General features: G+C 40.4%; 1 protein-coding gene across 4 annotated transcripts in view; it reads left to right on the top strand.

The window, feature by feature from the left end:
• COL8A1 (collagen type VIII alpha 1 chain) overlaps window positions 1-14,294 on the top strand; it is a 153,126-nt gene extending 138,832 nt beyond the window's left edge. For 2 of the 4 annotated variants that reach the window (XM_032351170.1, XM_032351191.1), the window contains 2 exons: window positions 7,030-7,360; window positions 10,007-14,294. In XM_032351170.1, coding sequence (XP_032207061.1) covers window positions 7,033-7,360; window positions 10,007-11,916 — 2,238 coding nt within the window. In that variant the 5' untranslated portion in view covers window positions 7,030-7,032 and the 3' untranslated portion in view covers window positions 11,917-14,294. The remainder of the gene's footprint in view (window positions 1-7,029; window positions 7,361-10,006) is intronic. The other 2 variants (XM_032351181.1, XM_032351199.1) reach the window with 2 other exon arrangements.
• Window positions 14,295-17,343: the final 3,049 nt, after the last annotated feature.

Genomic DNA, 17,343 nt, shown 5'->3' with positions numbered 1-17,343 from the left:
GGATTTACAACCTATAGCCTATAATAAACATAAAAAGCTTGTCTGAAACCAGTTTTTCTTTTCTTAACTGCTCCTCTACTGGCGATCTACCTTTTCTGGCACTCTCCTCCATGTTGCAATCAACTCTGCTCACATTTAATCTCCTCCAGAATCCCCCAGAATTTCTCCATCCTCTTTTAGAGTTGCTTCCTTTAAAACCCAGGGCCCAGCCCACTCAAGCACAGAAGACTCAGTTTCTATAGTAAAATGGGTTTCAAAGAACATAACCTCAACAAATAATAACCATCTACCTCCTTACCTAACCTCTCCTGCTTTGTTTTTCTCCATACTATCCAATGCTGCCTATATTTAGGGTTTTGGTTTTTTTGTGTGTCCCACACAGAATTCTCATTCACAAATGAACATGTCAAAGTTTTATTTAACATGATGACAAAGTGGGTTTGAAATAAAATATTATAAACCTGGTTTTTTTTATTGCAATGAGCTTGTGAAAAAGAATGCTGAGATAATGCTAAGTTAGATAAAATATTGGTTAACATAGGAAAGGGCAGTAGAACCAAATCCTGGTCAACATAGTTTAGAGTTAATATCTGTAATGTTAATCAATTATGCAATAAATTTCCATATCCCTAAGATGATCCTAAGGTGGGCTTATTGGCCTGATATTAAAAGGTCATGTAATCATTCCTTTTTTGCCTTAGCCAATTTGGTGATGTATTTTTAATGTTCCTTTCCCAGCTCCCACTAAAAGTAAGCCACATGTGCACTGCCATTCTGAATCAGCTGCTCAGGTAATAAAAATAACAACAGAAATTGTATGACATGGGGCGCCTGTGTGGCTCAGTCAGTTAAGGACTGACTCTTCGTTTTGGCTCAGGTCATAACCTGAAGGTCATGAGATAGAGCTCCACATTCGTTTCCATGCTCAGCAGGGAGTCTGCTTGAGATTCTCCCCTCTTCTCCCCTTATGCCCCTTCCCTATTTGTGCTCTTTCTCTCTCCAAAATAAACAAATCTTAAAAAAAAAAAAGTTGCACATGATAATAGGTTGCTTTATGAATGTTTCTACCATTATTAATATTCAAGTTGGAAATATGAGGGCTTTCTGTCAGCAACTGTTGTATACAGGATTCTAAATGCAGAGTGAGGCTGAAGGAGATGTTTTCTAACGCACCTATCAATACCAAGAGTTTCGACTGTCAAGCTCTTTCAATAAATATTGAGAAAATCCAAATAATATCACATATTTTCCTTGTCCTCAGGAAGTTTGCAATCATGTTGGGGTCCTGTGGACAAAAAAAAAAACAATAGGAAAAAACACACTGTTGATGAGCTGCATTTAACTTTTGTTGAATTTTCAGTAGGACAAGTAAGATAATGATGGTTAAGGTGGGGAAGACTTCGCAGAAGAGGTAGGAATTAGGTTGCTCTAGAGGAATGGTTGGTGATATGGGCTGAGTTTTGTCCCCCTCGTTCCTATATTGTAGTCCTAACCCTTAGTACATCCAAATGTGACTGTATTTGTTTTTGTTTTTGTTTTTTAAGATTTTATTTATTTGACAGACAGAGAGGCAGAGAGACAGGCAGAGAGAGAGGAAAGGAAGCAAGCTCCCAGCCAAGCAGAGAGGCCGATTCAGGGCTCAATCCCAGGCCCCTGGGATCATGACCTAAGCCAAAGGCAGAGGCTTTAACTCACTGAGCCACCCAGGTGCCCCATGTATTTGAAGAGAGGTTTTTTAAAAGAGGAAATCAAGTTAAAATGAGGTCAGTAGGAGAGGCCCTGACTGAACATGACTGGTGTCCTTATAAAGGAAAGATCATGTGAAGATCATGTGAAGACATGGAGAGAAGATGGCCATCTACAAGCCAAGGAGAGAGGTCTCAGAAGAAACCCACCATGCCAACATCTTGTTCTCTGATTTTTAGTCTCCACAACTGGGGGAAAACAAATTTTTGTTGTTTAAACCACCCAGTCTAAGATACTTGGTTATGACAGCCCTAGCAAACCTATACAATAGGGTTGAAATCTGGAGAAAGATTAAAAAGAAAAAAAGAAGAAATCTCAGGGGAAAAAAAAGAATACAATAGAGAAGTCAAAATGAGGATAGCTGAAGATGAAGAATTAAGTTTTAAAACAATGGTTTACATTAGTGAAGGTCACCTATAACTACCATTTTGATAAATAGGACTTTCTGAGGGTTTTTAGTACTGTGTCTTGAAAGACAAATAAGCCTCCCAACTTTCACATCTCTAGCCAAAATTTGCTTTCTCAAAGATGTCTTCCGCCACCCTTTCCAAAGCAGCATCTTCTACCTCGAGTCATTTTTGAACCCTTCCCCCTGCTTTGTCTTCTTCACAGCACTCAAATCTAAAATTGAAAAATTTATCTTCCAGTTGTTTATTATTGCCTGTCTCCCCCCACTGGAATGTGAGTTCAACTAATTCACTCCTTTCTCTAGTACCCCTCAGGGTAACAATTAATAGGCACTCCTTACATACCTATGCCTAATGAATGAATTGCTCCGAGAAATGCAAACAGGACAGAACTTTCTTTAAGAGGCATGGGAAAGCCAAGAAGACAATTCTGGTGAATATTGCAGGGGTAGTATTCTGTCTGACTGCCCCTTGCTTCAGGAGCGATAAATCTGAGGATGTGAGAAACCATAAATCCTGCGTGAAGGGCTGCCCAGCAACAGATGAGAGAAGCTTGTTCACAACACACACACACACACACACATGTGCGGATATGCACACAGTGTTAGCACCATGTGAAAGGTAAAGTTGTACTTAGGGCAAGAACTGAAGGTTCAAATACTTAAACATTCTTTTGCACAGCAAGCCAAAATCTCACAGGGATAAATGTACAAATAAAATGCTGAGGAGCGTCTAAAATAATATATATCACATTATTCTGTTATATACATTACAGGTCACATGAGGAAACTGAAACTCTCTGCAGCCCTTCCCAAATACAGGGAACCATTTAGGGCTGTTTAAAATGATTAGGATTGGCGATTCTGACACCAGAATGAATAACTGCCTTGGTTCAGCTGTTCTTTTTTGCCATTTTTAACAAGTACATTTTAATGGCCATTATTGTTTTATTCATGTTAGGTTTATCATTACTGCAGTTAACCTCACATTTATTTTGGCTAGTACCCTTCTTTGAAAGTCTTTGACATTTCAGTTGGTTTTGATTTGTCTTTTTGGTCACAATCCATTAATAATAACTTAAATTTGAATGGTGCTTTTCAGCTTACAAAAAAATTCATATTATCATTCGTGTCCTTGAACAGCTCTGTGGGAGAGGCTGGGATGATCATTTCTTTTTTTATAGTTGCTCTTTTATAGGGAAGGAAACTGAGGCTTAGTAAAGATAAGGGACTTGCCCCAAGTCATAGACACAGTGAATGGCAGCACTACAACTCAGCTCCAGGTCTTTGGTTTCTTCTACATAATGACATGAAACCCGTCACTGGTTGGGCTGACTGGCAAAGATCCACTGTCCACACACATTATGTATGTTTATGTTCATGCGTAGTCAAGTGCGCACATGAACACACACACACACATGCATGTTATCAAATAGAAATCTAAGAAAACAGTGACTGGAACAGCAACTAGAACACAAATCTAAGAAAACAGCATTATTCTGTTGCACATCCCCAGAAAAAGGAAAAAGAGGCAAGAAAACCCATTACCACCATTTCTCCCAGCAGAAATTCCAAGGCTCCTTCCCCCCACCAGGTGTTTGTATAGCATTAAGCAAATCTGATATTCTTTTGAGTGATTTGGGGAGAACCACCACACCACTTTGACCACCAAAAATATCCTCAGGGACAAGATGGAAATTAGTAAGGATAAGTCAAGCGGTAAATTCTAACCAGGGCCCCTATATAAATACTCAAGTTGAAACTGAACAAAGTTTATTTAAATAAAGAGCCAAAGAAATGGCAGATGGCAGACCAAAGGAGGTGGTTTTCAGGAGAGAAAGGCCAAGCCTGCAAGAGGAAATAATTGTAGTAAAGTAGGATCCCACTGGGCCATTGGTATTCAACTGGTCTTCTTCCCAGGCATTTCACTTCCTTCCAGTTTTCCAATGTTTCATTAGATTGTCCTGGTTTAAAGATTATTAAGTATAATCCAACACATTCACGGAACTGATGGAAAGGTGAAGAGCCAAACATGCTAGTTTATTCTTAAAGACATCTCCCCAAGTTCAGGATTTAGTAATTAAATTCTGTCATCCCCAAAGATAGAATTAAGTCCCAGCTTAGACATCACCAGGTATCACCATACATTTCTGGTCTGGGTTAGCATGTTCAGCTCTCTAGTGACTGCCTTAGACACTGAATGTTAAGGACGTTAGAGAACAACCGAGTCTTATTTTTAACAAATAAGAAAGTTGAAGGGATCTGTTCAGGTACATTAAACTGAGAAATAAGGTCTGAAGTTCCAGTTTTCGGAGTGGACAAAGAAAAGAATAGTGGTATGTATAGTATACTGTAATTTGTGTCCTAAAGGTGTGTGTAGTATATATGCATATTCTTAGAACATCTCCAGAAACATATGAGGAAAATGGGAAAAGCTGTTACTTCCAAGGGAAGGGATTGAAGCCACTAGATGGAAGAGGGTGGGAAATTTACTTTTGTTGTGGATATCCCTTGCTACTCATGAATAGTTTATACATCTGTCATGCCTACTAAAAAGTATAACTTCTGTGGGGGCAGGGCCCATTGACCATTTTATATTTATCTTTGTAGTCCCTGGATGGGTTTAGCATTGTGTTTGGTAAGTAGTTGATAAATTTATCGTTGAGTACTTACACATGTTCTTCTTTTCCCATCTAAAGTAAAACTGACTATTACCAACTATAAATCAATACTAATTTTGTAGCTCTTTCCAAATGGTTTATAGTAATTATTCTTAGACAGAAAATAACTGCTTTCTATCTCCTCCCATTTACCAACACATGTATTATTTGGAGCACATTTGAATCAAACAGTTCTTGAGACTATTCTGATTTATGAAATGGAGAACATTTTATAAATCATTTTGCTGACAGCTGTTTTGGGGGAAAATGACTAGTTAGTATACTGAGAAAAATTGTAAAGCAGTGACTTTTGTGGTAGAGATTCCATTAAATATTTTCTTAGGTGCTTTTTATTAACCAATTCTTCTTCTTTTTTTTTTTTTAAAGATTTTATTTATTTATTTGACAGAGAGAGATCACAAGCAGGCAGAGAGGCAGGCAGAGAGAGAGGAAGGGAAGCAGGCTCCCCGCTGAGCAGAGAGCCCGACGTGGGCCTCGATCCCAGGACCCTGAGACCACAACCCGAGCTGAAGACAGAGGCTTTAACCCACTGAGCCACCCAGGCGCCCCTTAACCAATTCTTCTGTAGCCTGTTCACACTCTTGGCATTACTCTTGAATAGGATGTTGCAAAGTCAACACATATTTTCTAAGAAGTGGAAAACTATGATCCAGAATTAAGTAAGACAGAAGCAAAGAAAACAAACTCACAGAATGGAAATTACAGTTATTTAGAGATAGGAGTTTATTCAAAGTTCTTACATTAAAAATTGCAAAAACCTTGCCATTTCTTTCTCCAGCATAATCATGACACTCCACTGAGGATTCAGATTTTCATCAAGACCTTTCAAAAGGTGTGGGAAGCGCCTTACAATGCCCAGTACCCGGGAGAACAGACTTCAATATGTGCCACACTTGCCCTCTAGTGGGCCTTTGTGGGCATTGCAGTTCCCTGGGTTTTTGGGTTTTCAGCCAGAGGTCTTTTTGAGGTGTTTTTTTAATAAACATAAGCCCCAATAATATTTATTCCATTAACTGTTAAATTGCAAAGGATGCTGCTAAAGGGATTTTCTAGTTTATTCTCATGAGTGGCTAAATATCATTGTTTTATTTACACAACTAGTTTGCCTTGTAAACTCCTTTCTTTCGTAAAAGTTTCTTTCATAAAAGAAAAACTTCAGTGCACTCCAGGTCCAATTAGGCAAATTCCAAATTAACGACTTTATAGTATTTAAGTAGAACAAAATGGCATTCCATTATGTGAGTAATTATAATAGTGATTTTTTAAATATTTTGGGACTGTCACATGAAGTACCTTCCTTCCAATTCAGAAGACTTGTGCAGTTTTCATTATTGTTGTTTGCTCGCTATTTAACACTTACATTAATTTGTGACCACACCAAAGCAAAGGACAGATGAAAAATCTCAGCCTATCAATTACTGTTTCCACTTAGAATAGAATTTCGGCACGTACTAACAAATTCCAACTTACCACCAAGTTTGCCTCCCTTTGGCCAACGTAACCTAACTATTAGGAATAAGTTTAGTGTAAGTGTGACACTCAAAATAACAGTGATTTAAAGATGATGATAAACCTTTAGCTCTTTATTGTGTAAACAAATTTCAAACCTAAGAATTAATAGGGGCCTTCATGTTCAGCAAAGGCTGAGGTTTATTCTAGCTTGTTACTAAACCATGCGCAGTACATGAATTTCACTTCCTGGTCCGTGGTTTCTGATCTGTTTCCAGGTAACATATCCACACAGCAGCCAGCAGCAAGGAAGAGGAAAAACAGGGCCACTCTTCTTTAGGATCCTTCTTGGAAGTTGTACCCATTACAACTACATCCAATTGGACAGAACTTTTTCACATCACCACACCCGGCTAAAATGTCTTTATTCTGGGTTGCTCTGTTCCAGCTAAAAAATCAAGAGTTCCAATACTATGGAAGAAAGCAGAATTGATATCTGGGGACACACAGCAGTATTTCCCACAGTTTATAATCCCACCGATTGCCTTCATTTGACAGTTCCTACTCTTTTCTGTTTTTTGCATGTTTTCTACTGAGAGGTAACACTGTTCTCCTTTTCGTTTGTCTTCCACAGGGGACGTTCTGATGATAAAAATTGTTTCCTTTTTCTCCCTCTTCTTTCTCTAAGTAAACTTGTCACTTGGCCTGCCAGTTTTCACCATGTTGGTGCATTCATTCCTTCCACAGGCGATGGCTGTACCACCTGGCCCTCTGCAGCTGCTGGGAGTGCTGCTTACCATTTCCCTGGGCTCCATCAGGCTCATTCAGGCTGGCGCTTACTATGGGATCAAGCCGCTGCCACCACAAATTCCTCCTCAGATCCCACCACAAATTCCACAATACCAGCCTCTGGGCCAGCAAGTACCTCACATGCCTTTGGGCAAAGATGGCCTTAGCATGGGCAAGGAGCTGCCCCACATGCAGTATGGCAAAGAGTATCCACATCTACCCCAATATATGAAGGAAATTCAGCCAGTGCCAAGAATGGGCAAGGAAGCAGCACCTAAGAAAGGCAAAGGTAACATCATATTCCTGTCCTGTTAGGAAACACCAGTTTTCCAAAATCTGAAACTATAAGATCAGGGGGAGAAGCTAAATTTTAGAAATTTTTATTTTGGAAAGTATTACTGACAGTCATTGTTTATAGTGCCCTCAACTTTATCCTTGAAAAGTTCAGGACTCAAAAATACAAACAAAATTACTGTTTTATGTTGTGCTTTATTATTTTAACAGCATTAAATGGCACAAAACATATTTTTACTCCCTTATTCATTATCTCTTCCAACATTTCGCAACTATTTAATGAGCATCTATTTTTGTGTCAGAAGCTGGGCCAGATGCGGGGGAATTAAAGCAGGCAGGGGTAGGGGCAGTGACAAGCCTACAGGAAGCTGCTGGAAGGTGCAGAGAGCAGGAGTGCTCTGGCCTCTTCCAAACTTGTCTTCCCTGACCCTGAGGGAAACCAATCCAGATTCACTCCCTCTCACTGACACTCACGCAAAAAGGACACCTCTGCTTAAGACGGTTGAAACTAGAGATGAACAGGTTATCAATGAAATTTTCTCAGCATCACACACGAAGCCCTCGAGTGAAAATCACACATGACTCAGTGCAGCAATATATTATCAGTAAGAATTAAAAAAACAAAAACAAAAACAAAAAAACAATGGACACTGGGGAGGGTATGTGCTATGGTGAGTGCTGTGAAGTATACTGTAAACCTAAAGATTCACAGACCTGTACCCCTGGGGCTAATAATACATTATATGTTTATAAAAAATTTTTAAAAAATTATAAAAAAGAAAAAAGAAATCCATTATCTTAAAGAAACAGCTTTCAAATGCTTTTCTGCGGTTTTTCAAGAGCACAAGATTTGAAATAGGAATAAATTCTAGTTCTTAAGAACCAACAGCCTTAAAAGATTTTGAGGAAACTTTACAGCATCATCTCGTGTACAAAGAAAAACTTGTGTTAGAATACCTTTTAAAAAGTATCTTTGAATACCATTAAAACTGCGTTTTCCCCAACAAGTACCTGGCTGACTTGTTTCTGCTTCAGTAAATAACTTTGGAAAACTCAAAATTAAAAAAAGTGACTAGTCAGTCTTCTTTAATGGGAGAGCAATGTTGTTAAAGACCTACTATGTTAGGAATATATAAATATAAATGTAAATATATATATATATATGTCTATATGAATGAAAGCACTTTGTGAACCAGGTGCTGGATAAATGCCAGTGTTTTGAAGAGTGCTTTCATTAAGCTACTACACCTGTTAACCAATAAACTGAGAGGAGACCGTGAAGGGTAAGGACTGAATGTAGAGATGACAATTTTTCCCACTGTCTTCTAGCCATATTCACTCGTTATTCAACACCTACAAAATGCTTATCACTGTGAGAGACACTTTCTCAAAACTTCATGAGGTTCATCTGGATTCCTAAGAAACTCAGCATTTGTAGGAAAGGAATTGCATCAACATAGCAATTCCCTTTGAGGAGGTAGAGGCCATTCCTACTGGTCCCTAAAAAGGCAGGAACTCTAGGTCTGGGGTACTAGTGAATTTGGTGTTAAGAGGCTTAGAGGCCAGAAATGAAAGACCTGGAAATAACATAATACTGTATGTAAACCATATTTCAATTAAAAAAAAGAAAAAAGAAGAACACCTCTCTGAAACTAGTTGTCTTCGTCAGTAAAGTAAGATTTGTTGAGAAAATCAATGGCATGGGTAATTAAAAATGCTAAGTAAATATTAAAGCATCATAAAAACTTTTGAGTTGCTAGAGCTGGTCATTCAGGAAACCCTAGCTAAGAACAGAGTACATGCCAGGCACTGTGCTGGACACCCAGGACTCCTGATGAGGAAGACATGAACCTGCTCTAGATGCTCTTGATATCGTAGTATGTCCTACACACTGCTTAGAAATAACATGCTGTTATCGTACTAGACTGTCTACTTAGCATAAAGGAAGTATTCCCAATTTGCTTCTCTTCGGGAGCTGATATTCCACTTAGGGGATTATCTCAGCCATTTGTTTCCCTTCCTTTCTTGCATCATACTATATTTCAACACAAAAGGAAATATTATTTAGCCACAAACTATTATATAAAAAAATCAAGGACATGAAAAAGTACAGCATTATGTAGATAAACTAATAAAAAAATAAAAATGGAGAATGACTCCATTCTTTAAAATACACACACACAGACACACACACACATACACACCCACACCTAGAACACATGAGATGGAAATACATATAAATATCAAGTGATCATAGGCAAATTTGATTTTTCTTTATCTCTTTTTCAATTTTCCAAAATCCCCATACAGAACACACCATAACAAAAGTTTTGTACTTAGAAAAATGTTTCTTCGTTATTTTTTAGCTTTTCTCCTTAACCAATGTTGATAAAAGCAGCTACAGATATCAGTTCTCAAACACTATTTCAAACATAACAAAGCAATTATTAGCTTGATTGTTCTAAGTACTGATAGTCCTGGAAGACGAACACATTATTCCTAGTGTTTCCTCTCGATAAGTGATAGACTAAGGTGTCAGAACTAAATAATGATCATCATGACTTCCTTGAAGAATAATAACTATTAATTTTTCTCTCTTTTTCCCCCTTCTCCCTCCTCCCTCTCCCACTCTCTCTCCCAGTAGAAATACCATTAGCCAGCTTACGAGGGGAGCAAGGTCCCCGTGGAGAGCCTGGCCCAAGAGGACCACCTGGGCCCCCCGGCTTACCAGGTCATGGGATACCTGGAACCAAAGGAAAACCAGGGCCACAGGGATATCCTGGAATTGGAAAACCAGGTATGCCTGGAATGCCAGGAAAGCCAGGAGCCATGGGAATGCCTGGAGCAAAAGGTGAAATTGGACCTAAAGGGGAGATCGGGCCTATGGGGATCCCAGGGCCGCAAGGACCTCCAGGGCCTCACGGACTTCCTGGCATTGGAAAACCAGGTGGTCCAGGGTTACCAGGGCAACCAGGTGCAAAGGGAGAGCGAGGGCCAAAAGGACCACCAGGACCTCCAGGCCTTCAGGGTCCTAAAGGAGAGAAGGGCTTTGGGATGCCAGGTTTGCCAGGCCTAAAGGGTCCTCCAGGGATGCATGGCCCTCCTGGTCCTGTTGGACTTCCAGGAGTGGGCAAACCCGGAGTGACAGGCTTCCCTGGGCCCCAAGGCCCCCTGGGAAAGCCAGGTCCTCCAGGGGAACCTGGGCCCCAAGGCCCTGTTGGGGTCCCAGGAGTTCAAGGACCTCCTGGGATACCTGGAGTTGGGAAACCAGGCCAGGACGGGATCCCTGGCCAGCCAGGATTTCCAGGTGGCAAAGGGGAGCAAGGACTGCCAGGGCTGCCGGGACCCCCAGGCCTTCCAGGAATTGGAAAACCAGGCTTCCCAGGACCCAAAGGTGACAAGGGCATAGGGGGTCTTCCTGGGGCTCTAGGACCAAGAGGGGAGAAAGGACCAATAGGTGCCCCTGGAATAGGGGGTCCCCCAGGAGAGCCAGGCCTGCCTGGAATCCCAGGTCCTATGGGTCCTCCAGGTGCTATTGGTTTTCCTGGACCCAAAGGAGAAGGTGGGGTTGTAGGGCCACAGGGGCCACCAGGTCCCAAGGGTGAGCCAGGGCTTCAGGGCTTCCCAGGAAAGCCAGGTTTCCTTGGTGAAGTAGGGCCCCCTGGCATGAGGGGTTTGCCAGGTCCCATAGGGCCCAAGGGGGAAGCTGGTCATAAAGGTTTACCAGGGCTCCCTGGTGCTCCAGGGCTGCTGGGACCAAAGGGAGAACCAGGAATCCCAGGCGACCAGGGCTTACAGGGCCCTCCGGGCATCCCAGGGATCGCAGGCCCAAGTGGGCCCATTGGACCACCTGGAATGCCAGGCCCCAAAGGAGAACCTGGCATCCCAGGGCCCCCTGGGTTCCCTGGAGTAGGGAAGCCTGGGGTAGCAGGACTTCATGGGCCCCCGGGGAAGCCTGGTGCCCTTGGTCCTCAAGGCCAGCCGGGACTTCCAGGGCCCCCAGGCCCTCCCGGGCCCCCCGGGCCCCCAGCTGTGATGCCCCCTACACCACCACCCCATGGAGAGTATCTGCCCGATATGGGGCTGGGAATTGATGGAGTGAAACCCCCCCATGCCTATGGGGCTAAGAAGGGCAAGAATGGAGGGCCTGCCTACGAGATGCCTGCTTTTACAGCTGAGCTGACTGCGCCTTTCCCACCTGTGGGGGCCCCCGTGAAGTTTGACAAACTGCTCTATAATGGCAGACAGAACTACAACCCCCAGACGGGCATCTTCACCTGCGAGGTTCCTGGGGTCTACTACTTCGCCTACCACATCCACTGCAAGGGGGGCAACGTGTGGGTTGCTCTGTTCAAGAACAACGAGCCCATGATGTACACATATGATGAATACAAAAAGGGTTTTCTGGACCAGGCGTCTGGGAGTGCGGTGCTGCTGCTCAGGCCAGGAGACCGAGTGTTCCTCCAAATGCCCTCAGAACAGGCTGCAGGACTGTATGCTGGGCAGTATGTCCATTCCTCCTTTTCAGGATATTTATTGTATCCCATGTAAGAAAAAGAAAGAAAGAAAGAAAGAAAGAAAGAAAGAAAGAAAGAAAGAAAGAAAGAAAGAAAGAAAGGAGATTTAAAGAAGAAAATGGCACACTGAAAAAATCCAAATGAAAAACATAATTGCTTCAAAACATTTATATAGTTGGAAAGTTATATTTAAGTGAAAATCTAAACCATCATGTACAAATAAAAACTAAGATGCATGTTGAATGCTCTGCATAGCAGCCTGTAATTAAAAATGATGGGATAGATTTATGTATCAAGTACTGACACTTGTGTTGTACCCACTGGAATCATATTAGCTGTTGTATTGTTATATGCTTCCATGATAACCTGCTTATTCAGATCAGTCAATATATTTCAGTATGGAAGATCATACCTAATGAAAGTCATTTGCTCATACTGTTTAAAGATTTCTAAATATGGCTTAAGGAAATGTCCATAATAACAATTACCGTATTTATTTGCATAATTTCCTCTGTCTTTGGGCAGATGTTTTGCCAGGAAGGTGGGGGAGGAGTCCTGTTGTGTGATAGCCCCAGTGGGAGGGAGTCAGGGGAGCAGGTTTTTAGCCCAAAGGCTATTTCCCTCCTGTCAGAGGCTGTGTCTTTTATGGACACAAGTCCTCCTCAGAATTGTGTATCTCCTGTCTCTAAAAGAACAAGTAAGCCAGTCACCTGCGGTGTAATTTACTCAGTAAATTCTGTGTGCATCACACTGGATGAGACATGTGAGGGACATAAGACAGTGCCCCAAAAGGAGCTAAAAAAAACCACTTGGGAGATAGGAGCCATAATTAACTCACTTATTTCTCAAGGATCTTGTTTTATTTTCTATAATTTTTTTCCTTCCTTCCATGTAATTTCCATGATGACTCAACTAATATAAACTTGTGGAAGTCGTAAGAAAAAATAATAACTTTCCAGTTTTGTGGAATGTTCATTATCAACATCAGTTTTTAATTGTGTTTACATGGGTATAAAAATTCCCTTCCTTTCCCTACCATTCAAATGACTACAATGAGGTTTCACCCATGAAGGGGCTATTGCTATTTTTCAGTAGCGGTTGAATTTTGAAGAAATTTCTTGGTGTAGTATCTATGCAAATTGGAATGTTGTCTCAGGTTCCAAACTCAATTTCCAAAATCCAAGCCATTCTTTATTTGGGGAAAAAAAAATTTTCAGAATTACATAGGAAAATAACTTTTTGAAGAAATAATTTCTTAAGTTTTAAATTTAAAAATGGACCTACTACTTCCGAGTGTAGGTACTAAAACTGTAGGAAAAGAAGTTTGCTTCTTTACAAGCAAACTGTGGAAGAGCTATGTGAAATGTCAAAGGGCATAAGAGCCCGTGCTGCTTCTGTCACCTTATACTCAGCACAAGTCAAGAGTCAATAGAAGTTTAAAGAGAAAAATAAGTATCTTTTTTTCTAGGTTTTTACTTAGGTACATACTAACCACTGCAGGCATTCAAATCTGGTTTCAAAACATAGGCAAAATATTTCAGTCAGCTATGAGTCTGAGGCTGATACTACAAGCAAAGGGGGAAATGATGTGGGGCTGTGGTGGTAGAATCTTCTATCTGTTTCTCAAAATTAAGAGTGAGAAGTTAAGGGGAAATATACAGATGGAAAAATACACAAATAAATACGGTATATACACACATGGAAATGTGTATCTGTCAAATCTGAATCACTTTAACCATCAAGAAAATTCTCGTTAACCTAATAAGTGTCTTTCCCTTATATGGTATATGAGCACCATTTCTTCTCAAATTCTTAAGAAGAGAAATGAGTTCATTACCAGAGGATTTCTTATTCACTGCTTTTACATGACAAACTTTTTTCATTCAAAGATATCTGACCTAACCTTCATTTTCAAAGCAGACAGCGTCTATGTGGTCAAACATCCTTCAAGTTGGTCTTGAGGATACTGGTTTTGGACTGATGACTATGGGAGGCAACAGGGATCCATTGGGCTCCTTCTGCTGTATAGCTGCATTGAAACGGCTTGGAAGCAAGTCTGATCAGCTGATCTGTAAATCCGTATTTATCTGTACATGTATGGGCTTTTTATTTCCACCAAGTTAAGAGAGACAGTACCTCTTTAGTTAAGATCAAACTTCTTTTAAAAATACCTTCCAACTTATTTATTGGTTGTTACTCAATTGCATATATATATATATATATATATATATATATATATATATATATATATATAAAACTGTGCGTGAGTGTGTTAATTATCAGGCATATGCTTCTAACTTTTAGATGGGGAGGAGCAAAATCTATGCCAGATACTGTGTATTCTATAATGGTGCTAATCTCAGAGCTAAATGAATTACTCCATTTAATTAAAAAAAAAAGAGTTTTAAATAATTATCTATGTGTCTGTGTTTCCCTTTTAAGTGTTGCACATTATGCTAACACGTTAGTGTAAAAGCAGATGAAACAACCACATGTTCAAAAGTCTAGGGATAGTGCTTTAATCCCTATTTAATTCAAAACCAACTAGAACTTTTCCATGTGAAATGGACCAAACTGGCATTATGTTATTTAAACACAGAGTATTAATGCAGTATGACATCCCACAGAGGAAAATAATGTCTGTAGTGGGTGACTGTTCTCAAATATTTTACAGAACACCATGAAAGGTGACCAGACTGGTGACTTTTTTGAGTTTCCATGATTAGATTTGAGACTTGTCAATAGCAAATCATTTTTGTATTTAAATTTTTGTACAGATCTGAAAAAAAGACATATTAAATATCTTTAAAAGTATGTTTCTCATCTTGTTCATATCACTGAGTGGACACTGAACCTCATACTTTTTTTATCCCGTCGTATACTGAAGAGCTGCTGAAACAGAGACCAAAAACAATCGCAGCTTAAACAGGACAGTTATTCCTCTTTGACATAATAGCTCTGAGCATCAGCAGTCCAGGGCTCATGTAGTAGTACCTTGCTGCTTTTCTGCCCCAAAGGTGTTGCCCTCATCCCCAAAGTCAGGACAGCTAACCATCACAGCCACATTCCAGCCATTGGGAAGGTGAAAAAATCAGGAAGGGGAGGGCATGCTCCCTAATTAGAGAACTCAAGTCAGGGGTCCCTGGGTGGCTCAGGGGGTTAAGCCTCTGCCTTTGGCTCAGGTCATGATCTCAGGGTCTTGGGATGGAGCCCTGCATCGGGCTCTCTGCTCAGTGGGGAGCCTGCTTCCTCCCTGCCTCTCTGCCTACCTGTGATCTCTATCTGTCAAATAAAGAAATAAAATCTTAAAAAAAAAAAAAAAAAAGAAAGAACTCAAGTCAGTAGCTGCTTAGTCCTTCCTCCCACATTCTATTGCACTGAATTTAGTCACACTGCCCAAAGCTGCCAAGAAAGTGAGGGAATTTGAATAATTATTCAGGGTAACAACATGTCCAGCTGAAATTCAGGGACTCCCTTAACATGGAAGAAGGGAGAATAGATACTAGGGGATAATTAGCTGCTGCTAATTATCTGTCACACCCATCATAAAAGAAGTGCCACAAACCTCTCTTCCTCCAGAAGAAACCAATCTTCAAATACTCTATTCTATTTTAATTGGCCACAGTACAGCCTGAGGGGAGAGAGTGGTGAGCAGAGGCAGACCTGCTTCAAGAACCTAAGAGTCTTAAAAAACATCATTGATAAGGAAAGAATTCTGCTGTGATGACTCATCAAGCTCAAGATGATTATAACTATGTCTAGAATATTATAAAAGGATTATTCAAACCATTCCAAAAGCAATTATCATGTCTGTGGCTGATTAACTCACTTGCTTAAGCCATCAATGTGGAAGCTTAAGACCATAGCTTCCATTCCCATTTAGCCCAATTAGTTCTATTTCTTTCCACAGCTAGAGACTCTTTTATAACATGGATCAATCATCTTGTATGTGCATAGTGTTGGTCACAAAAATAAACAGAAGGATTGATACAGGAGACACAGGCAGGGAAGATTAAACAGTTGGAATACGTAGTGCTAGAGGAGCAGAGCAAACCCATCATCACACATCACCCAGGCATTTTTTTATGTTAAAAGAAAATGCAAAAGTAGTCCCTACTTTGCACTCAATACCACTAGGCAATGTGAAGGATACAAAAGCAACAGAAAACATGACCCTTCTCCTTAAAACAAACAAACAAAAAATCATCTTCTGTTTGGAGGAAATTCAGATTTTTGTTAAAGAAGAAATTAACTTCCAGGTGACTGTGAGGTGGTGTGGTGCTGATTGGATGCACTCTAGACTGGATGCAGGCTAGATTTTGAAAGTGAAAGACCAGTTCATGCTGACATGTCTCCTCCATAATTCCTCCTCACCCCTCAAAACACAGCTCAAGCATCACTTCCTCTTCCCTCCTGCTCAGTGTTAGTCGCCTTCTCCCCTGTGATCATCCTGCCCTGTACAGTCTTCTGTCCCTTCACTCCTCCTGCCTTGTAACTGACCTATTTCTGTTGCCCATATTTGACAGAGCATATGGTCCTTGAGAGCAGGCACCTTCTTTCATCATTCATCCATGGCCCAACCAGAGTGCTTGTCCAGTACCAAGTGGGAGAGAAGAATGAAAAATGAATCTCTCAAGGCTGCTGTGCGTGGGAGGCAGTGCTAAAGCTGATATGAGTTGCAACTGAACCCAGCTCTGGGATTCTAAGATTATACAGATTATATATTCCAAGTTATTTAGAAATTCAACTGGAATGAAACCTAATAACAGATAGGCTTTTGGAGATGATTTTTAAAGAAATCATTTTTAATTTGATGGAATTTGAATAGCAAAGGAAATCACAAAAGGAATAGGCTCTCCTCCTCTAATAGAGAGGAGGAAACTTTTTTTTTTAATTTAAATTCAATTAGTATAGTACATCATCAGTTTCAGATGTAGAGAGGAAACTGGTATTCTGTGAGTGTGCATGTGTATGTGTGTGTGTGTATTTTCTGGGACAGGTGGGGGACAAGACCGCTGGGATAATGGATATGGCCTGAGTAGATCAGAGAATCTATTCAAGGACTAGTAGAGGAAATCAAGTTAATAACCAAAGAAAGGTCAAATGATATAGGGCTTTACATATAAGGAAGAGGCATTTATATTTTACCTAATATGCCCTAAGAAGACATCCCTTAAATGGGAAAATGGTATGAAAGTATTTTAGAAAAGTTACTTTGATGATTCTATGAAGAAGGTGAATTACAAGTGGTAAAACCAATGAGGAGATCAGATCAGCTTCAATTCAGAAAAGCGATAATGGGTTGACAGCAAAAAGTCCTAAATTAGTCTCATGAGTGAAGGTCACATATCAGGTCAGGTGTCAGGGTTTAAGGACTACAAAACAATGGAGCTATTTCAAGGGCAAGGAAATGGAATAAAGAAGAATGGAAAATTAAAGAGACAGTTCAAAGACTGAGGTG

The sequence above is a fragment of the Mustela erminea genome, chromosome 1 (assembly GCF_009829155.1).
Source record: "Mustela erminea isolate mMusErm1 chromosome 1, mMusErm1.Pri, whole genome shotgun sequence".
Classification (NCBI taxonomy): domain Eukaryota; kingdom Metazoa; phylum Chordata; class Mammalia; order Carnivora; family Mustelidae; genus Mustela; species Mustela erminea.
This window is presented reverse-complemented; position numbering and strand designations above follow the sequence as displayed.